General features: G+C 62.3%; 1 protein-coding gene and 1 long non-coding RNA gene across 11 annotated transcripts in view; one reads left to right on the top strand and one right to left on the bottom strand.

Annotated features, from left to right (window-relative positions):
- Nucleotides 1-3,640: 3,640 nt before the first annotated feature.
- LOC132390024 (NACHT, LRR and PYD domains-containing protein 3-like) overlaps nucleotides 3,641-22,027 on the bottom strand; it is a 72,598-nt gene continuing 54,211 nt past the window's right edge. For 9 of the 10 annotated variants that reach the window (XM_059962605.1, XM_059962607.1, XM_059962608.1 and 6 more), the window contains 3 exons: nucleotides 4,309-4,395; nucleotides 3,983-4,153; nucleotides 3,641-3,827 (listed from right to left, as the gene is read on the bottom strand). In XM_059962605.1, the coding sequence (XP_059818588.1) occupies nucleotides 3,656-3,827; nucleotides 3,983-4,153; nucleotides 4,309-4,395 (430 nt within the window). In that variant the 3' untranslated portion in view covers nucleotides 3,641-3,655. The remainder of the gene's footprint in view (nucleotides 3,828-3,982; nucleotides 4,154-4,308; nucleotides 4,396-22,027) is intronic. The other variant, XM_059962615.1, reaches the window with a different exon arrangement.
- Nucleotides 4,443-22,027, top strand: part of LOC132390025 (uncharacterized) — a 51,146-nt gene continuing 33,561 nt past the window's right edge. The window contains exon 1 of the long non-coding RNA XR_009510755.1: nucleotides 4,443-4,756. This is a non-coding gene — a long non-coding RNA (uncharacterized LOC132390025). The remainder of the gene's footprint in view (nucleotides 4,757-22,027) is intronic.

Raw genomic sequence — 22,027 nt, 5'->3', positions numbered from 1 at the left:
GAGGAAGAAAGTCGCCAACACGTGCCACCTGGGAGGGTGCTCGGCGTACAGGAATCTCTGCAGAGTCCTGAGGCGGAGAGCCGCCAGCTGCGTTCGGACGCGCACCAGCGACTGTCCGCCCTCTCCCACTGGGAGACTCAAGACCGCTGCAGAGACCCAGTGTTTCCTGTTGCCCCAGAAGAAGTCCACTAATTTCCTCTGCAGTCTTGCAACAAACGGGGCAGGAGGGGCCAAGGTGACCATCCGATACCACAACATGGAGGCCACCATCTGGTTTATGACCACCACCCTGCCTCGATAGGAAAGCACCCTGAGAAGGCCTGACCAGCGCCCCAGCCGGGCCATGACTTTCATTTCCAGGTCCTGCCAGTTCGCCAGCCAGGTCTCCCCAGAAGGACTCAGGTAGACTCCCAGATAGAGGAGACGCCGAGTACTCCACTCAAAAGCTCTCATCTCCTCCGGCAGGGAGTCCACCTGCCACTGACCCACTAAGAGTCCGGAACATTTCGCCCAGTGGATCCTGGCGGAGGATGCTGCCGAGAAAATGTCTTGGCACTCGCGCATCCTCCGCAGGTCATTGGGATCTGTCATCATGAGGAGTACATCATCGGCGTAGGCCGAGAGGACGACCTCCATGTCCGGTTCACGCAGAACCAGACCTGTCAGCCTTCGCCGTAGGAGGCTCAGGAATGGCTCGACACAGATCGCGTACAATTGACAGGACATGGGGCATCCCTGACGTACTCCTCTCCTGAAGGGAATGGGTGCTGCCAGTGATCCATTGACCTTAACAAGGCACTCTGCGGCAGAGTAGAGGAGCCGAACTCGGGCCACAAAGTGTGGTCCGAGCCCAAAGGCCTGCAGAGTGCCCACCAGGAAACTGTGGTCTACCCGGTCAAACGCCTTCTCCTGGTCAAGAGAAAGAAACGCTGCCGGGGTCCCAGTCTCCTGGTACAGGTGGATCAGGTCCCGTACTAGGTGGACATTGTCCTGGATGGAGCGGCCCGGGACTGTGTAAGATTGGTCAGGATGAATCACCTGTCTCAGTACTGAACCAAGACGGTTGGCCATTGCCCGGGCGAAGATCTTGTAGTCCGCGCACAAGAGGGAGACCGGGCGCCAGTTCTTTAGCAGGCGAAGGTCTCCCTTCTTGGGCAGCAGGACCACGACAGCTCTCCGCCATGAAAGGGGCAATTCCCCGTTGGCTAGGCTCTCCCCTAGAACAAGGCTGTAATCGACCCACAGGACATCCCAAAAAGCCTGATAAAACTCCACACTCAGACCATCTAAGCCAGGGGATTGACCCCGGGAGTGTGTTATGGGACGGTGTGGAGGGAGATTAACTCTGTCTGACACCGGGAGTGTGAGATGGAACAGAAACCTCAAATAAAACTCGAGTCTGACACAAGTCAGGAAGATACGGTGGTTTATTGATTTTTTATGAGATATATCAATGAAACAATGTGTGAGCTGCTAACGTGCGGGAATAAATAATCTGCTGACAGTCACACACAATTAACTGACCGGCGACAAGGGGTGACCGGTTGAATAATAACCAGTCCCGTTTCTCACCGTCACTCTGCATCGGGGAACTGATTATAAAATTATAAAACTGATAATAAAATCACACTTCGGGGCCGTGTCCGGGATCGCTGCAGATCCAGGGTCACTGCCGAGGGATTTGTCCATTTAACATCATTATATCGGCCAGGCTGCCGAATGCACCGTCCTCAGCAAAGGGGGCAAAAGGATTCTCTCCCGGGACCATCCCCCCCCCCCACCCCGGGACACCGGTGTCCCAGACTGAGCCCCGGACCCCGGGCTCTTCCTGTCCGGGTAATTCCCCGGGGAGTCACGTGGGGAGTCTCCAACACGCACTTCCGGCGGAAGCTGCCCCGCCGGACAACAGGCGGAAACACGTCACTGCAGGACCGCTGCGAGCGACGCACACAGCGCGAGGCCCGAGCCGGTTCCGTTAAAACCGTTGGGAATCAGTCCCGGCGCGCGGCCGTTAAAGGTAAGGGCGGGAGTTAAAGGGGAGGGCGGGGAGTCGGCCAAATGTCCCCATCCCGCGGGCGGGGATGTTCACACATTCAGATCCACTGTCAGTCCGGGTCTGGGTTCCTGTAGAGATCTCAGTTCCTTCAACCCGGTCTCACTGAACCGATTCCCCACATTCAGATGTTCACAGATCCACCATCAGTCCGGGTCTGGGTTCCTGTAGAGATCTCAGTTCCTTCATCCCGGTCTCACTGAACCGATTCACCACATTCAGATGTTCACAGATCCACTCTCAGTCCGGGTCTGGGTTCCTCCAGAGATCTCAGTTCCTTCATCCCGGTCTCACTGAACCGATTCACCACATTCAGATGTTCACAGATCCACTCTCAGTCCGGGTCTGGGTTCCTGTAGAGATCTCAGTTCCTTCATCCCGGTCTCACTGAACCGATTCCCCACATTCAGATGTTCACAGATCCACCATCAGTCCGGGTCTGGGTTCCTGTAGAGATCTCAGTTCCTTCATCCCGGTCTCACTGAACCGATTCACCACATTCAGATGTTCACAGATCCACCATCAGTCCGGGTCTGGGTTCCTGTAGAGATCTCAGTTCCTTCATCCCGGTCTCACTGAACCGATTCACCACATTCAGATGTTCACAGATCCACTCTCAGTCCGGGTCTGGGTTCCTGTAGAGATCTCAGTTCCTTCATCCCGGTCTCACTGAACCGATTCCCCACATTCAGATGTTCACAGATCCACCATCAGTCCGGGTCTGGGTTCCTGTAGAGATCTCAGTTCCTTCATCCCGGTCTCACTGAACCGATTCACCACATTCAGATGTTCACAGATCCACTCTCAGTCCGGGTCTGGGTTCCTGTAGAGATCTCAGTTCCTTCCTCCCGGTCTCACTGAACCGATTCACCACATTCAGATGTTCACAGATCCACTCTCAGTCCGGGTCTGGGTTCCTGTAGAGATCTCAGTTCCTTCATCCCGGTCTCACTGAACCGATTCACCACATTCAGATGTTCACAGATCCACTCTCAGTCCGGGTCTGGGTTCCTGTAGAGATCTCAGTTCCTTCATCCCGGTCTCACTGAACCGATTCACCACATTCAGATGTTCACAGATCCACTCTCAGTCCGGGTCTGGGTTCCTGTAGAGATCTCAGTTCCTTCATCCCGGTCTCACTGAACCGATTCACCACATTCAGATGTTCACAGATCCACTCTCAGTCCGGGTCTGGGTTCCTGTAGAGATCTCAGTTCCTTCATCCCGGTCTCACTGAACCGATTCACCACATTCAGATGTTCACAGATCTACTCCCTGTCCGGGTCTGGGTTCCTGTAGAGATCCCAGTTCCTTCATCCGGGTCCAACTGAACCGATTCACCACATTCAGATGTTCACAGATCCACCATCAGTCCGGGTCTGGGTTCCTGTAGAGATCTCAGTTCCTTCTCCCCGGTCTCACTGAACGGATTCCCCGCCAGCCTGAAACAGATGGGAGAATAAAGATGAAATAAACAGATCACACAACAGTGTCAGTAACAGGGGACCGGGGTTAATGTTTCAACAACACTCACAGACAAATATCACCAGAAAACCCACGGATCCGCTGATATTTTATCACATTGAACATTAACACAAACACTCACCGGATCAGCTTCAGACTCGGGTGGGTCAGTATGAGGCGGCGGAGAGCGGGGACAGATCGGTCTGTCAGAGAGTTTGATCCCAGGTTCAGTTCCGTCAGTGATGGTTTTGTACTGAGAGCGGAGACGAGATCCTCGGCACCAGAATCTGTGAGACCGACATACCTCAGCCTGGAGATGAGAGAGAGTGAGGGTGAAGGACACAGAGAGACAGGAGACGGTACAAATCCCCAGTGTTTATCAGTAACACAATTACTGATCACATTAATGTTCAGTGTCAGACACCCAGTGACTGTAAACACAATCTCCCACAGTCTGGTACTTACCACAGTTTCTGTATTTTACACTCCGGGTTCCTCAGAGCCGCAGACACCAGTTTCACTCCTGAATCCCCCAGTTTATTACGACTCAGGTTCAGATCAGTCAGTGATGGGTTTGTACTGAGAGCGGAGACGAGATCCTCGGCACCAGAATCTGTGAGACCGACACGGATCAGCCTGGAGATGAGAGAGAGTGAGGGTGAAGGACACAGAGAGACAGGAGACGGTACAAATCCCCAGTGTTTATCAGTAACACAATTACTGATCACATTAATGTTCAGTGTCAGACACCCAGTGACTGTAAACACAATCTCCCACAGTCTGGTACTTACCACAGTCTCTGTATTTTACACTCCGGGTTCCTCAGAGCCGCAGACACCAGTTTCACTCCTGAATCCCCCAGTTTATTATCGTTCAGTCTAAACACAAACAGACAAATTGATGAACATTGTGATTAAAATCGTCCGTCTGAGGGCATTTCTCTCACCCGGATATTTCAGGGAACATTAAACCCTTCAGTAATTCACTGATCATAGATCCCATCACTGTCAATGTCCCTCACTGCCCAGCTCCAATGAATTCACCGAATGTCAGTAATTTCGTCTGTCGGTGTGACCCTGTAAACTCCACATATTCTCTCTCATTCCCTAATGGTTAGAAAAGTGTTCCTGACGTGAGACAGTCGGAAAGGGCAGGTGTGAAGGGGAGAAGTCAAACAGTGAGGAAGATTTGAGAATCGGGAAATGTCGATGGGAGATGGAGGAAGAGACATCACCTAAGGTAAAGGATGGAAAGACACAGAAGGAAGCGGATGTGGAAGAAAGATCCCAGTAGAGGAGGGGGATGAGGAAGAGAAATCCCACAAGAGGAAGGGGGATGGGTCAGAGAGATCCCACACGAGGAAGGGGGATGAGGAAGAGAAATCCAACAGGAGGAAGGGGGATGGGTCAGAGAGATCCCACACGAGGAAGGGGGATGAGGAAGAGAAATCCCACAGGAGGAAGGGGCACGGGGGAGGGAGATACCACAGGAGGAAGGGGGATAGGTCAGAGAGATCCCACAGGAGAAAGGGGGACGGGGGAGGGGGATCCCACAGGGGGAAGGGGGACGGGGCAGAGAGATCCCACAGGAGAAAGGGGAACGGGGTAGAGGGATCCCACAGGAGGAAGGGGGACGGGGGAGGGGGATCCCACAGGGGGAAGGGGGACGGGGCAGAGAGATCCCACAGGAGAAAGGGGAACGGGGTAGAGGGATCCCACAGGAGAAAGGGGGACGGGGGAGGGAGATACAACAGGAGGAAGGGGGACGGGGGAGGGGGAACCCACAGGGGAAGGGGGACGGAGCAGAGAGATCCCACAGGAGGAAGGGGGATGGGGGAGGGAGATCCCACAGGAGGAAGGGGGATGGGGGAGGGAGATCCCACAGGAGGAAGTGGGACGGGGGAGTGAGATCCCACAGGAGGAAGGGGGACGGGGGAGAAAAATCCCACAGGGGGGAAGGTGGACGTGGCAGAGAGATCCAACAGGTGGACGGATGACGGGGCAGAGAGATCCCACAGGAAGAAGGGGGACGGTAGAGAGGGATCCCACAGGGGGGAAGGGGACGGGGGAGAGAGATCCCACAAGGGTGAAGGGGGACACGGGAGGGGGATCCCACAGGGAGAAGGGGGACGGGGCAGAGAGATCCCACAGGAGAAAGGGGAACTGGGGAGGGGGATACCACAGGAGGAAGGGGGACGGGGGAGGGGGATCCCACAGGGGGAAGGGGGACGGAGCAGGGAGATCCCACAGGAGGAAGGGGGATGGGTCAGAGATATCCCACAGGAGAAAGGGGGACGGGGGAGGGAGATACCACAGGAGGAAGGGGGACGGGGGTGGGGGATCCCACAGGGAGGAAGGGGGACGGAGCAGAGAGATCCCACAGGAGGAAGGGGGATGGCGGAAGGAGATACCACAGGAGGAAAGGGGACGGGGGGGGGGGTGAGATACCACAGGAGAAAGGGGGACGGGGGAGGGGGATCCCACAGGAGGAAGGGGGATGGGGGAGGGAGATACCACAGGAGGAAGGGGGACGGGGGAGGGAGATACCACAGGAGAAAGGGGGACGGGGGAGGGGATCCCACAGGAGGAAGGGGGACGAGGAAGGGAGATACCACAGGAGAAAGGGGGACTGGGGAGTGAAATCCCACAGGGGGAAGGGGGACGGGGGAGGGAGATACCACACGAGGAAGGGAGATGGGGGAGGGGGATCCCACACGAGGTAGGGGGACGGGGGAGAGTGATCCCACAGGAGGAAGGGGGACGGGGGAGGCAAAACCCACAGGAGGAAGGGGGACACGGGAGTCAGATCCCACAGGGGGAAGGAGGACGGTAGAGAGGGATCCCACAGGGGGGAAGGGGGAGGCGGGTTGGCGAACCCATAGTGGTGAAGGGGACGGGGGTGCGAGATCCCACAGGGGAAGGTGAACGGGGGAGGATCCAACAGGTGGACGGACGGGGCAGAGAGATCCCATAGGAGGAAGGGGGACGGGTAAGAGAGATCCCACAGGAGGAAGGGGGACGGTGTAGAGAGATCCCACAGGAGGAAGTGGGACGGGGGAGAGAGATCCCACAGGAGGAAGGGGGACGGGGGAGAGAAATCCCACAGGGGGGAAGGTGGACGTGGCAGAGAGATCCAACAGGTGGACGGATGACGGGGCAGAGAGATCCCACAGGAAGAAGGGGGACGTGGGAGGGAGATCCCACAGGGGGAATGAGGACGGTAGAGAGGGATCCCACAGGGGGGAAGGGGGACACGGGAGGGAGATCCCACAGGTGGGAAGGTGGACAGGAGAATGAGATCCCACAGGGGGAAGGGGAGAGTGGAGAGGGATCCCACAGGGGTGAAGAGGGACGCGGGAGGGAGATTCCACTGGGGGGAAGGGGGTCCCAAAAGCGGGAAGTGAGATGGGGAAGAGTGATCCCACAGGGGTGAAGGGGGACGGGGGAGGTAGATCCGACAGGAGGAAGGGGGACGGAGCAGAGAGATCCCACAGGAGGAAGGGGGATGGGGGAGGGATTTACCACAGGAGGAAGGGGGACGGGGGGGGTGAGATACCACAGGAGAAAGGGGGATGGGGGAGGGGGATCCCACAGGAGGAAGGGGGACGGGGGAGGGAGATACCACAGGAGGAAGGGGGACGGGGGAGGGAGATACCACAGGAGAAAGGGGGACGGGGGAGGTAGATCCGACAGGAGGAAGGGGGACGGGGGAGGGTGATCCCACAGGAGGACGGGGGAGAGGGATCCCACAGGGTGGAAGGGGGACGGGGAGAGGGATCCCAAAGGAAAAAGGGGCACGGGGGAGGAAGTTGCCACAAGAGGAACGGGGACGGGGGAGGGGGATCCCACAGGTGGACGGGAGACAGGGCAGAGAGATCCCACACGAGGAAGGGGGACGGGGAAGAGAGATCCCACAGGAGGAAGGGGGACTGAGAAGAGAGATCCCTAAGGAGTAAGGGGGACGGGGGAGGGTGATCCCACTGGAGGAAGGGGGGCGGGGGAGAGGGATCCCACAGGGGGGTAGGTGGACGGGGAAGGGGATCCCACACGGTGGAAGGGGGAGGCGGGAGGGAGAACCCACAGGGAGGAAGAGGGACGGGGGAGCAGGATCCCACAGGGGGAAGGGGGACTGTGGAGCGGGATTCCACAGGGGTGAAGGGGGACACGGGAGGGAGAACCCACAGGGGGGAAGGGGGACGGGGATCCCAAAATGTGGAAGGGGGAAGGGGAGGGGGATCCCACACGGGGGAATTGGGACGGGGCAGAGAGATCCCACAGGAGGAAGGGGGGACTGGGAAGAGAGATCCCACAGGGGGAAGGGGGACGGGGGAGAGGGATCCCACTGGGGGAAGGGGGACGGGGGGAGGGTGATCCCACAGGGGGAAGGGGGACTGGGCAGAGAGATCCCACAGGAGAAAGGGAAACGGGGGAGGGAGATACCACAGGAGGAAGGGGGACGGAGGAGGGGGATCCCACAGGAGGACGGGGGAGAGGGATCCCACAGGGTGGAAGGGGGACGGGGAGAGGGATCGCAAAGGAAAAAGGGGCACGGGGGAGGAAGTTGCCACAAGAGGAAGGGGACGGGGACGGGAGGGGGATCCCACAGGTGGACGGGAGACAGGGCAGAGATATCCCACACGAGGAAGGGGGACGGGGAGGAGTGATCCCACAGGAGGAAGGGGGACTGGGAAGAGAGATCCCTAAGGAGAAGGGGGACGGGGGAGGGTGATCCCACTGGAGGAAGGGGGGGCGGGGGAGAGGGATCCCACAGGGGGCTTGGTGGACGGGGAAGGGGATCCCACACGGTGGAAGGGGGAGGCGGGAGGGAGAACCCACAGGGAGGAAGAGGGACGGGGGAGCAGGATCCCACAGGGGGAAGGGGGACTGTGGAGAGGGATTCCACAGGGGTGAAGGGGGACACGGGAGGGAGATCCCACAGGGGGGGAAGGGGGACGGGGATCCCAAAATGTGGAAGGGGGAAGGGGAGGGGGATCCCACAGGGGGGAAGGTGGACGGGGGAGGGGGATCCCACACGGGGGAAGTGGGACGGGGCAGAGAGATCCCACAGGAGGAAGGGGGACTGGGAAGAGAGATCCCACAGGGGGGACGGGGGAGAGGGATCCCAAAGGGGGATGGGGGAGAGGGATCACACAGGAGGAAGTGGGACGGGGGAGTGAGAACCCACAGGTGGACGGGGGACAGGGCAGAGAGATCCCACTGGAGGAAGGGGGACGTGGGAGGGCGATCCCACAGGTGAACAGGGGGCTCGGGGGTCAGATCCCACAGAGGGCTGGGGGACGGTGGAGAGGGATCCCAGTGGGGGGAGGGGGAGGCGGGAGGTAGAACCCACAGGGGGAAGGGGGACGTTGGAGAGGGATTCCACAGGGGTGAAGGGGGACACTGGGGGGAGATCCCACAGGGGGGAAGGGGGACAGGGATCCCAAAAGGGGGAAGGGGAGGGGGATCCTACATGGGGGAAGGGGGACGGGGCAGAGAGATCCCACAGGAGGTTGGGGGACGGGGACAAGAGATCCCACAGCAGGTTGGGAGACGGGGACGAGAGATCCCACGGTAGGAACGGAGACGGGGCAGAGAGATCCCACAGGAGGATGGGTGACGGGGCAGAGAGATCCCACAGGATGTTGGGGGACGGGGACGATAGATCCCACAGGAGAATGGGGGACGGGGAAGAGAGATCCCACGGTAGGAAGGGGGATGTGGCAGAGAGATATCACAGGAGGAAGGGGGACAAGGGTGTCAGATCCCAAAGGGGGAAGGTGGACGTGGCAGAGAGATCCAACAGGTGGACGGATGACGGGGCAGAGAGATCCCACAGGAAGAAGGGGGACTTGGGAGGGAGATCCCACAGGGGGGAAGGGGACGGGGGAGAGAGATCCCACAGGGCGGAAGGGGACGGGGGAGCGAGATCCCACAAGGGTGAAGGGGGACACGGGAGGGAGATCCCACAGGGGGGAAGGTGGACGGGAGAATGAGATCCCACAGGGGGAAGGGGAGAGTGGAGAGGGATCCCACAGGGGTGAAGAGGGACGCGGGAGGGAGATTCCACTGGGGGGAAGGGGGTCCCAAAAGCGGGAAGTGAGATGGGGAAGAGTGATCCCACAGGGGTGAAGGGGGACGGGGGAGGTAGATCCGGCAGGAGGAAGGGGGACGGAGCAGACAGATCCTACAGGAAGGGGGATGGGGGAGGGATTTACCACAGGAGGAAGGGGGACGGGGGGGGTGAGATACCACAGGAGAAAGGGGGACGGGGGAGGGGGATCCCACAGGAGGAAGGGGGACGGGGGAGGGAGATACCACAGGAGAAAGGGGGACGGGGGAGGTAGATCCGACAGGAGGAAGGGGGACGGGGGAGGGTGATCCCACAGGAGGACGGGGGAGAGGGATCCCACAGGGTGGAAGGGGGACGGGGAGAGGGATCCCAAAGGAAAAAGGGGCACGGGGGAGGAAGTTGCCACAAGAGGAAGGGGGACGGGGGAGGGGGATCCCACAGGTGGACGGGAGACAGGGCAGAGAGATCCCACACGAGGAAGGGGGACGGGGAAGAGAGATCCCACAGGAGGAAGGGGGACTGAGAAGAGAGATCCCTAAGGAGGAAGGGGGACGGGGGAGGGTGATCCCACTGGAGGAAGGGGGGCGGGGGAGAGGGATCCCACAGGGGGGTTGGTGGACGGGGAAGGGGATCCCACACGGTGGAAGGGGGAGGCGGGAGGGAGAACCCACAGGGAGTATGAGGGACGGGGGAGCAGGATCCCACAGGGGGAAGGGGGACTGTGGAGAGGGATTCCACAGGGGTGAAGGGGGACACGGGAGGGAGATCCCACAGGGGGGGAAGGGGGACGGGGATCCCAAAATGTGGAAGGGGGAAGGGGAGGGGCTCCCACAGGGGGGAAGGTGGACGGGGGAGGGGGATCCCACACGGGGGAAGTGGGACGGGGCAGAGAGATCCCACAGGAGGAAGGGGGACTGGGAAGAGAGATCCCACAGGGGGGACGGGGGAGAGGGATCCCACAGGAGGAAGGGGGACGGGGGAGAGAGATCCCACAGGAGGAAGGGGGACGGGGGAGGGGAGATACCACAGGATAAAGGGGGACGGGGCAGAGAGATCCCACTGGAGGAAGGGGGACGTGGGAGGGCGATACCACAGGAGGAAGGGGGACGGGGGAGGGGGATCCCACAGGAGGAAGGGGGACGGGGGAGGGGGATCAAACAGGAGGAAGGGGGACGGGGGAGGGAGATCCCACAGGAGGAAGGGGGACGGGGGAGGGAGATCCCACAGGAGGAAGGTGGACGGGGTGGGAGATACCACAGGAGAAAGGGGGACGGGGGAGAGGGATCCCACAGGAGGAAGGGGGACGGGGGAGGGAGATACCACAGGAGGAAGGGGGACGGGGGAGGGAGATACCACAGGAGGAAGGGGGACGGGTGAGGGGGATCCCACAGCGGGAAGGGGGACGGGGGAGTGAGATCCCACAGGAAGAAGGGGGACGGTGTAGAGAGATCCCACAGGAGGAAGGGGGACTGGGGAGTGAAATCCCACAGGGGGAAGGGGGACGGGGGAGGGAGATACCACACGAGGAAGGGGGACGGGGTGTGAGATCCCCCAGGAGGAAGGGGGACGGGGAAGAGAAATCCCACAGGAGGAAGGGGGACGTGGGAGGCAAAACCCACAGGAGGAAGGGGGACACGGGAGTCAGATCCCACAGGGGGAAGGAGGACGGTAGAGAGGGATCCCACAGGGGGGAAGGGGGAGGCGGGTTGGAGAACCCATAGTGGTGAAGGGGACGGGGGTGCGAGATCCCACAGGGGAAGGTGAACGGGGGAGGATCCAACAGGTGGACGGACGGGGTAGAGAGATCCCATAGGAGGAAGGGGGACGGGTAAGAGAGATCCCACAGGAGGAAGGGGGACGGTGTAGAGAGATCCCACAGGAGGAAGTGGGACGGGGGAGAGAGATCCCACAGGAGGAAGGGGGACGGGGAGAGAAATCCCACAGGGGGGAAGGTGGACGTGGCAGAGAGATCAAACAGGTGGACGGATGACGGGGCAGAGAGATCCCACGGGAAGAAGGGGGACGTGGGAGGGAGATCCCACAGGGGGAATGAGGACGGTAGAGAGGGATCCCACAGGGGGGAAGGGGACGGGGGAGAGAGATCCCACAGGGCGGAAGGGGACGGGAGAGCGAGATCCCACAAGGGTGAAGGGGGACACGGGAGGGAGATCCCACAGGTGGGAAGGTGGACGGGAGAATGAGATCCCACAGGGGGAAGGGGAGAGTGGAGAGGGATCCCACAGGGGTGAAGAGGGACGCGGGAGGGAGATTCCACTGGGGGGAAGGGGGTCCCAAAAGCGGGAAGTGAGATGGGGAAGAGTGATCCCACAGGGGTGAAGGGGGACGGGGGAGGTAGATCCGACAGGAGGAAGGGGGACGGAGCAGAGAGATCCCACAGGAGGAAGGGGGATGGGGGAGGGATTTACCACAGGAGAAAGGGGGACGGGGGAGGGGGATCCCACAGGAGGAAGGGGGACGGGGGAGGGAGATACCACAGGAGGAAGGGGGACGGGGGAGGGAGATACCACAGGAGAAAGGGGGACGGGGGAGGTAGATCCGACAGGAGGAAGGGGGACGGGGGAGGGTGATCCCACAGGAGGACGGGGGAGAGTGATCCCACAGGGTGGAAGGGGGACGGGGAGAGGGATCCCAAAGGAAAAAGGGGCACGGGGGAGGAAGTTGCCACAAGAGGAACGGGGACGGGGGAGGGGGATCCCACAGGTGGACGGGAGACAGGGCAGAGAGATCCCACACGAGGAAGTGGGACGGGGAAGAGAGATCCCACAGGAGGAAGGGGGACTGAGAAGAGAGATCCCTAAGGAGGAAGGGGGACGGGGGAGGGTGATCCCACTGGAGGAAGGGGGGCGGGGGAGAGGGATCCCACAGGGGGGTAGGTGGACGGGGAAGGGGATCCCACACGGTGGAAGGGGGAGGCGGGAGGGAGAACCCACAGGGAGGAAGAGGGACGGGGGAGCAGGATCCCACAGGGGGAAGGGGGACTGTGGAGCGGGATTCCACAGGGGTGAAGGGGGACACGGGAGGGAGAACCCACAGGGGGGAAGGGGGACGGGGATCCCAAAATGTGGAAGGGGGAAGGGGAGGGGGATCCCACAGGGGGGAAGGTGGACGGCGGAGGGGGATCCCACACGGGGGAATTGGGACGGGGCAGAGAAATCCCACAGGAGGAAGGGGGACTGGGAAGAGAGATCCCACAGGGGGAAGGGGGACGGGGGAGAGGGATCCCACTGGGGGAAGGGGGACGGGGGAGAGGGATCCCACAGGAGGAAGTGGGACAGGGGAGGGAGATACCACAGGAGGAAGGGGGACGGGGGAGGGGGATCCCACAGGGGGAAGGGGGACGGGGCAGAGAGATCCCACAGGAGAAAGGGAAACGGGGGAGGGAGATACCACAGGAGGAAGGGGGACGGGGGAGGGGGATCCCACAGGAGGACGGGGGAGAGGGATCCCACAGGGTGGAAGGGGTACGGGGAGAGGGATCGCAAAGGAAAAAGGGGCACGGGGGAGGAAGTTGCCACAAGAGGAAGGGGGACGGTGGAGGGGGGATCCCACAGGTGGACGGGAGACAGGGCAGAGATATCCCACACGAGGAAGGGGGACGGGGAGGAGTGATCCCACAGGAGGAAGGGGGACTGGGAAGAGAGATCCCTAAGGAGAAGGGGGACGGGGGAGGGTGATCCCACTGGAGGAAGGGGGGCGGGGGAGAGGGATCCCACAGGGGGGTTGGTGGACGGGGAAGGGGATCCCACACGGTGGAAGGGGGAGGCGGGAGGGAGAACCCGCAGGGTGGAAGAGGGACGGGGGAGCAGGATCCCACAGGGGGAAGGGGGACTGTGGAGAGGGATTCCACAGGGGTGAAGGGGGACACGGGAGGGAGATCCCACAGGGGGGGAAGGGGGACGGGGATCCCAAAATGTGGAAGGGGGAAGGGGAGGGGGATCCCACAGGGGGGAAGCTGGACGGGGGAGGGGGATCCCACACGGGGGAAGTGGGACGGGGCAGAGAGATCCCACAGGAGGAAGGGGGACTGAGAAGAGAGATCCCACAGGAGGGACGGGGGAGAGGGATCCCAAAGGGGGAAGGGGGACGGGGGAGAGGGATCACACAGGAGGAAGCGGGACGGGGGAGTGAGAACCCACAGGTGGACGGGGGACAGGGCAGAGAGATCCCACTGGAGGAAGGGGGACGTGGGAGGGCGATCCCACAGGTGAACAGGGGGCTCGGGGGTCAGATCCCACCGAGGGCTGGGGGACGGTGGAGAGGGATCCCAGTGGGGGGAGGGGGAGGCGGGAGGTAGAACCCACAGGGGGAAGGGGGACGTTGGAGAGGGATTCCACAGGGGTGAAGGGGGACACTGGGGGGAGATCCCACAGGGGGGAAGGGGGACAGGGATCCCAAAAGGGGGAAGGGGAGGGGGATCCTACATGGGGGAAGGGGGACGGGGCAGAGAGATCCCACAGGAGGTTGGGGGACGGGGACAAGAGATCCCACAGCAGGTTGGGAGACGGGGACGAGAGATCCCACGGTAGGAACGGAGACGGGGCAGAGAGATCCCACAGGAGGATGGGTGACGGGGCAGAGAGATCCCACAGGATGTTGGGGGACGGGGACGATAGATTCCCACAGGAGAATGGGGGACGGGGAAGAGAGATCCCACGGTAGGAAAGGGGATGTGGCAGAGAGATATCACAGGAGGAAGGGGGACAAGGGTGTCAGATCCCAAAGGGGAAGGGGGACGAGGGAGAGGGACCCCACAGGAGGAAGGGGGATGGGGGAGGAAGATCTCACAGTCGGAAGGGGGACGGGGGATGGAGATCCCACAGGAGGAAGGGGGACACGGGAGTCAGATCCCACACGGGGATGGGGATGGGGGAGGAAGATCTCACAGTCGGAAGGGGGACGGGGGAGGGAGATCCCACAGGAGGAAGGGGGACATGGGAGGACGATCCCACAGGAGGAAGGGGGACACTGGAGTCAGATCCCACACGGGGATTGGGACGGGGGAGAGGGATTCCACAGGGGTGAAGGGGGACACAGGTGGGAGATCCCACAGGGGGGAATGGGGAGGCGGGAGTGAGAACCCAGAGGGGGGAAGTGGGACGGGGGAGCAAGATCCCACAGGGGAAGGGGGACAGTAGAGATGGATTCCACAGGGGTGATTGGGGACGGGGAAGACAAAACGGGAAAGGGGAAAGGGGGAGGAATATCCCACGGGGGGAAGGTGGACGGTGCAGAGAGATCCCACAGGAGGAAGGGGGTCGGGGCAGAGAGATCCCACAGGAGGATGTGGGACGGGGGGGCAAGATCCCACAGGGGGAAGGGGGACAGTAGAGATGGATTCAACAGGGGTGATTGGGGACGGGGATCACAAAATGGGAAAGGGGAAAGGGGGAGGGATATCCCACGGGGGGAAGGTGGACGTGGGAGGGGGATCCCACAGGGGGAAGGGGGACGGGGCAGAGAGATCCCACAGGAGAAAGGGAAACGGGGGAGGGAGATACCACAGGAGGAAGGGGGACGGGGGAGGGGGATCCCACAGGAGGACGGGGGAGAGGGATCCCATAGGGTGGAAGGGGTACGGGGAGAGGGATCGCAAAGGAAAAAGGGGCACGGGGGAGGAAGTTGCCACAAGAGGAAGGGGGACGGGGGAGGGGGATCCCACAGGTGGACGGGAGACAGGGCAGAGATATCCCACACGAGGAAGGGGGACGGGGAGGAGTGATCCCACAGGAGGAAGGGGGACTGGGAAGAGAGATCCCTAAGGAGAAGGGGGACGGGGGAGGGTGATCCCACTGGAGGAAGGGGGGCAGGGGAGAGGGATCCCACAGGGGGGTTGGTGGACGGGGAAGGGGATCCCACACGGTGGAAGGGGGAGGCGGGAGGGAGAACCCGCAGGGTGGAAGAGGGACGGGGGAGCAGGATCCCACAGGGGAAGGGGGACTGTGGAGAGGGATTCCACAGGGGTGAAGGGGGACACGGGAGGGAGATCCCACAGGGGGGGAAGGGGGACGGGGATCCCAAAATGTGGAAGGGGGAAGGGGAGGGGGATCCCACAGGGGGGAAGCTGGACGGGGGAGGGGGATCCCACACGGGGGAAGTGGGACGGGGCAGAGAGATCCCACAGGAGGAAGGGGGACTGAGAAGAGAGATCCCACAGGAGGGACGGGGGAGAGGGATCCCAAAGGGGGAAGGGGGACGGGGGAGAGGGATCACACAGGAGGAAGTGGGACGGGGGAGTGAGAACCCACAGGTGGACGGGGGACAGGGCAGAGAGATCCCACTGGAGGAAGGGGGACGTGGGAGGGCGATCCCACAGGTGAACAGGGGGCTCGGGGGTCAGATCCCACCGAGGGCTGGGGGACGGTGGAGAGGGATCCCAGTGGGGGGAGGGGGAGGCGGGAGGTAGAACCCACAGGGGGAAGGGGGACGTTGGAGAGGGATTCCACAGGGGTGAAGGGGGACACTGGGGGGAGATCCCACAGGGGGGAAGGGGGACAGGGATCCCAAAAGGGGGAAGGGGAGGGGGATCCTACATGGGGGAAGGGGGACGGGGCAGAGAGATCCCACAGGAGGTTGGGGGACGGGGACAAGAGATCCCACAGCAGGTTGGGAGACGGGGACGAGAGATCCCACGGTAGGAACGGAGACGGGGCAGAGAGATCCCACAGGAGGATGGGTGACGGGGCAGAGAGATCCCACAGGATGTTGGGGGACGGGGACGATAGATCCCACAGGAGAATGGGGGACGGGGAAGAGAGATCCCACGGTAGGAAGGGGGATGTGGCAGAGAGATATCACAGGAGGAAGGGGGACAAGGGTGTCAGATCCCAAAGGGGGAAGGGGGACGAGGGAGAGGGATCCCACAGGAGGAAGGGGGATGGGGGAGGAAGATCTCACAGTCGGAAGGGGGACGGGGGATGGAGATCCCACAGGAGGAAGGGGGACACGGGAGTCAGATCCCACACGGGGATGGGGATGGGGGAGGAAGATCTCACAGTCGGAAGGGGGACGGGGGAGGGAGATCCCACAGGAGGAAGGGGGACATGGGAGGACGATCCCACAGGAGGAAGGGGGACACTGGAGTCAGATCCCACACGGGGATTGGGACGGGGGAGAGGGATTCCACAGGGGTGAAGGGGGACACAGGTGGGAGATCCCACAGGGGGGAATGGGGAGGCGGGAGTGAGAACCCAGAGGGGGGAAGTGGGACGGGGGAGCAAGATCCCACAGGGGGAAGGGGGACAGTAGAGATGGATTCCACAGGGGTGATTGGGGACGGGGAAGACAAAACGGGAAAGGGGAAAGGGGGAGGAATATCCCACGGGGGGAAGGTGGACGGTGCAGAGAGATCCCACAGGAGGAAGGGGGACGGGGCAGAGAGATCCCACAGGAGGATGTGGGACGGGGGGGCAAGATCCCACAGGGGGAAGGGGGACAGTAGAGATGGATTCAACAGGGGTGATTGGGGACGGGGATCACAAAATGGGAAAGGGGAAAGGGGGAGGGATATCCCACGGGGGGAAGGTGGACGTGGGAGGGGGATCCCACAGGGGGGAAGGGGGACGGGGCAGAGAGATCCCACAGGAGGATTGGGGACGGGGAAGAGAGATCCCACGGTAGGAAGGGGGATGTGGCAGAGAGATATCACAGGAGGAAGGGGGACAGGAGAGGCAGATCCCACAGGGGGTAAGGTGGACGGGGCACGAAGAGCACGCAGGTGGAAAGGGGGAGAGAGATCCCACAGGAGGGAAGGGGGAAAGTGGCAGAGAGATCCCACAGGGGAATGAGGGAGGGGGATCCCACGGGAGTAAAGGGGTCGGGGGTGGGAGATCCCACAGCTGGACGGGGGACGTGGCAGAGAGTTCCCACAGGAGGAAGGGGGACGTGGGAGGGAGATCCCACAGGGGGGAAGAGGGACGGGATCCGAAAATGGGGAAGGGGGAAGGGGAGGGGGATCCCACAGTGGGGAAGGTGGACGGGGGAGGGGGATCCCACAGCGGGGAAGGGGTACGGGGCAGAGAGATCCCACAGGAAGAAGGGGGACGGTGAAGATAGATCCCACAGGAGGAAGGGAGATGGGGCAGAGAGATCCCACAGGTGGATGTGGGACGGGGATGAGAGATCCCACGGTAGGAATGGGAATGTGGCAGAGAGATCCCACAGGAGGAAGGGGGACTTTGGTAGGGAGATCCCACAGGAGGGAAGGGGGACGGGGGAGAGGGATCCCACAGGGGGAAGAGGGATGGTGGAAGGGGATCCCACATGGGGGAAGTTGGACGGGGGAGGGGGGATCCCACAGGGTGGAAGGGGGACGGGGAAGAGAGATCCCACAGGAGGAAGGGGGACAGGGGAGGGAGATCCCACAGGAGGAAGGGGGACTTTGGTAGGGATATCCCACAGGAGGGAAGGGGGAATGTGGGAGAGAGATCCCACAGGAGGGAAAGGGGTACCGGGGAGGGAGATCCCCCAGGTAGGAAGAGGGACGGGGGAGGGGGATCCCACAGGTGGGAAGGGGGACAGCCGAGGGAGATCCCACAGTTGTGAAGGGAGACGGGTTAGGAAGATCCCACTGGAGGGGTGACCGGGGAGGGAGAGCCCACAGGAGGGAATGGGTACGGGGGAGAGAGTCCCACAGGATGGGATATGGGGGAGAGTGAGCCCCCAGGAGGGAAGGGGCACAGGGGTCAGAGATCCCACAGGGGGGAAGCGGCGCGGGGAAGAGAGATGCCACAGGAGAATGGGGGACGGGGAAGAGATATCCCACGGTAGGAAGGGGGATGTGGCAGTGAGATATCACAGGAGGAAGGGGGACAGGGTAGGCAGATCCCACAGGGGGAAGGGGAACGGGGGAGAGGGATCCCACAGGGGGAAGGGGGACGGGGGATGGAGATCCCACAGGAGGAAGGGGGACACGGGAGTCAGATCCCACACGGGGATGGGGATGGGGGAGGAAGATCTCACAGTCGGAAGGGGGACGGGGGAGGGAGATCCCACAGGAGGAAGGGGGACATGGGAGGACGATCCCACAGGAGGAAGGGGGACACTGGAGTCACATCCCACACGGGGATTGGGACGGGGGAGAGGGATTCCACAGGGGTGAAGGGGGACACAGGAGGGAGATCCCACAGGGGGGAATGGGGAGGCGGGAGTGAGAACCCAGAGGGGGGAAGTGGGACGGGGGAGCAAGATCCCACAGGGGGAAGGGGGACAGTAGAGATGGATTCCACAGGGGTGATTGGGGACGGGGAAGACAAAACGGGAAAGGGGAAAGGGGGAGGAATATCCCACGGGGGGAAGGTGGACGGTGCAGAGAGATCCCACAGGAGGAAGGGGGACGGGGCAGAGAGATCCCACAGGAGGATGTGGGACGGGGGGGCAAGATCCCACAGGGGGAAGGGGGACAGTAGAGATGGATTCAACAGGGGTGATTGGGGACGGGGATCACAAAATGGGAAAGGGGAAAGGGGGAGGGATATCCCACGGGGGGAAGGTGGACGTGGGAGGGGGATCCCACAGGGGGGAAGGGGGACGGGGCAGAGAGATCCCACAGGAGGATTGGGGACGGGGAAGAGAGATCCCACGGTAGGAAGGGGGATGTGGCAGAGAGATATCACAGGAGGAAGGGGGACAGGAGAGGCAGATCCCACAGGGGGTAAGGTGGACGGGGCACGAAGAGCACGCAGGTGGAAAGGGGGAGAGAGATCCCACAGGAGGGAAGGGGGAAAGTGGCAGAGAGATCCCACAGGGGAATGAGGGAGGGGGATCCCACGGGAGTAAAGGGGTCGGGGGTGGGAGATCCCACAGCTGGACGGGGGACGTGGCAGAGAGTTCCCACAGGAGGAAGGGGGACGTGGGAGGGAGATCCCACAGGGGGGAAGAGGGACGGGATCCGAAAATGGGGAAGGGGGAAGGGGAGGGGGATCCCACAGTGGGGAAGGTGGACGGGGGAGGGGGATCCCACAGCGGGGAAGGGGTACGGGGCAGAGAGATCCCACAGGAAGAAGGGGGACGGTGAAGATAGATCCCACAGGAGGAAGGGAGATGGGGCAGAGAGATCCCACAGGTGGATGTGGGACGGGGATGAGAGATCCCACGGTAGGAATGGGAATGTGGGAGAGAGATCCCACAGGAGAGAAGGGGGACTGGTAGGGAGATCCCACAGGAGGGAAGGGGGACGGGGGAGAGGGATCCCACAGGGGGAAGAGGGATGGTGGAAGGGGATCCCACATGGGGGAAGTTGGACGGGGGAGGGGGATCCCACAGGTTGGAAGGGGGACGGGGAAGAGAGATCCCACAGGAGGAAGGGGGACAGGGGAGGGAGATCCCACAGGAGGAAGGGGGACTTTGGTAGGGATATCCCACAGGAGGGAAGGGGGAATGTGGGAGAGAGATCCCACAGGAGGGAAAGGGGGTACCGGGGAGGGAGATCCCCCAGGTAGGAAGAGGGACGGGGGAGGGGGATCCCACAGGTGGGAAGGGGGACAGCCGAGGGAGATCCCACAGTTGTGAAGGGAGACGGGTTAGGAAGATCCCACTGGAGGGGTGACCGGGGAGGGAGAGCCCACAGGAGGGAATGGGTACGGGGGAGAGAGTCCCACAGGATGGGATATGGGGGAGAGTGAGCCCCCAGGAGGGAAGGGGCACAGGGGTCAGAGATCCCACAGGGGGGAAGCGGCGCGGGGAAGAGAGATGCCACAGGAGAATGGGGGACGGGGAAGAGATATCCCACGGTAGGAAGGGGGATGTGGCAGTGAGATATCACAGGAGGAAGGGGGACAGGGTAGGCAGATCCCAGAGGGGGAAGGGGAACGGGGGAGAGGGATCCCACAGGGGGAAGGGGGACGGGGGATGGAGATCTCACAGAGGGGAAGGGGGACGGGCGAGAGGGATCCCACAGGAGGAAGGGGGACGGGGGTGTGGGATCCCACAGGAGTAAGGGGGACGGGGGAGGAAGATCCCAAAGGAAAAAGGGGCACGGGGGAGGAAGATCCCACAGGAGGAAGGGCGACGGGGGAGGAAGATCCCACAGGAGGAAGGGGGACGGGGGAGGGAGATCCAACAGGTGGACGGGGGACGGAGCAGAGAGATCCCACAGGAGGAAGTAGGACGTGGGAGGGAGATCCCAAAGGAGGAAGGGGGACACGGGAGTCAGATCCCACAGGGGGAAGGAGGACGGTAGAGAGGGATTCCACAGGGCGGAAGGGGGAGGCAGGAGGGAGAACCCACAGGGGGGAAGGGGGACGGGGGAGGGAGATCACACAGGAGGAAGGGGTACGGGGAAAAGTGATCCCACAGGAGGAAGGCGGACGGGGAAGAGAAATCCCACAGGGGGGAAAGTGGATGGGGGAGGGGGATCCCACAGGAGGAAGGGGGACGTGGCAGAGAGATCCCACAAGAAGAAGTTGGACGTGGGAGGGAGATCCCTCAGGAGAAAGGGGGACACGGGAGTCAGATCCCACAGGGGAGAAGGGGGCAGGAGGGAGAACCCACAAGTGGGAAGGGGGACGGGGGAGAGAGATCCCACAGGGGGGAACGGGACGGGGGAGCGAGATCCCACAGGGGGGAAGGGGTATCCCAAAAGGGGGAAGTGAGATGGGGAAGAGTGATCTCACAGGGGGAAAGGGGGACAGGGGAGCAAGATCCCACAGGGGGAAGGGGGACGGTGGAGAGGGATTCCACAGGGGTGAAGGGGGACACGGGAGGGAGATCCCACAGGGGTGAAGGGGGACGGGATCGCAAGTGATCGCAAGGGAGGTTGGTGTACGGGGACGAGAGATTCCACAGGAGAAAGGGGGACGGGGCAGAGAGATGCCACAGGAGACTGGGGGACGTGGAAGAGAGATCCCACGGTAGGGAGGGAGATGTGGCAGAGAGTTCCCACAGGAGGAAGGGGGACAGGGGAGAGGGATCCCACAGGGTTGAAGGTGGACGGGGGACGGAGAGCCCGCAGGTGAGAAGTGGGAGAGTGATCCCACAGGAGGAAGGGGGACGAGGGAGAGGGGTCCCACAGGGGGGAAGGGGGACGGGTGAGTGGGATACCTCAGGGGGAAGGGGAACGAGGGAGGTGGGTCCCACAGGGGGAAGGGGGACGGCGCCGAGGGATCCCACAGGGTTAAGAGGGACGGAGCAGAGAGTTCCCGCAGGAGGAAGGGGGGCGGGGGACGAAGATCGCACAGTCGGAAGGGGGACGGTGGAGAGGGATCCCACAGGGGGGAAGGGGGAGGCGGAGGCAAGATTCCACAGGGGGAAGGGGGGGCGGGAGGGAGAACCCACAGGGAGGAAGAGGGACAGGGGAGCAAGATCCCACAGGGGGAAGGGGGACAGTAGAGAGGGATTCCACAGGGGTGAAGGGGGATGGGGGAGGGAGATACCACAGGAGGAAGGGGGACGGGACAGAGAAATCCCACAGGAGGATGGGGGACG

The sequence above is a fragment of the Hypanus sabinus genome, unplaced genomic scaffold (assembly GCF_030144855.1).
Source record: "Hypanus sabinus isolate sHypSab1 unplaced genomic scaffold, sHypSab1.hap1 scaffold_741, whole genome shotgun sequence".
In the NCBI taxonomy this organism is placed as follows: Eukaryota; Metazoa; Chordata; class Chondrichthyes; order Myliobatiformes; family Dasyatidae; genus Hypanus; species Hypanus sabinus.
The sequence above is the reverse complement of the archived record's forward strand: the minus strand, read 5'-3'. Positions and strand labels throughout refer to the sequence as shown.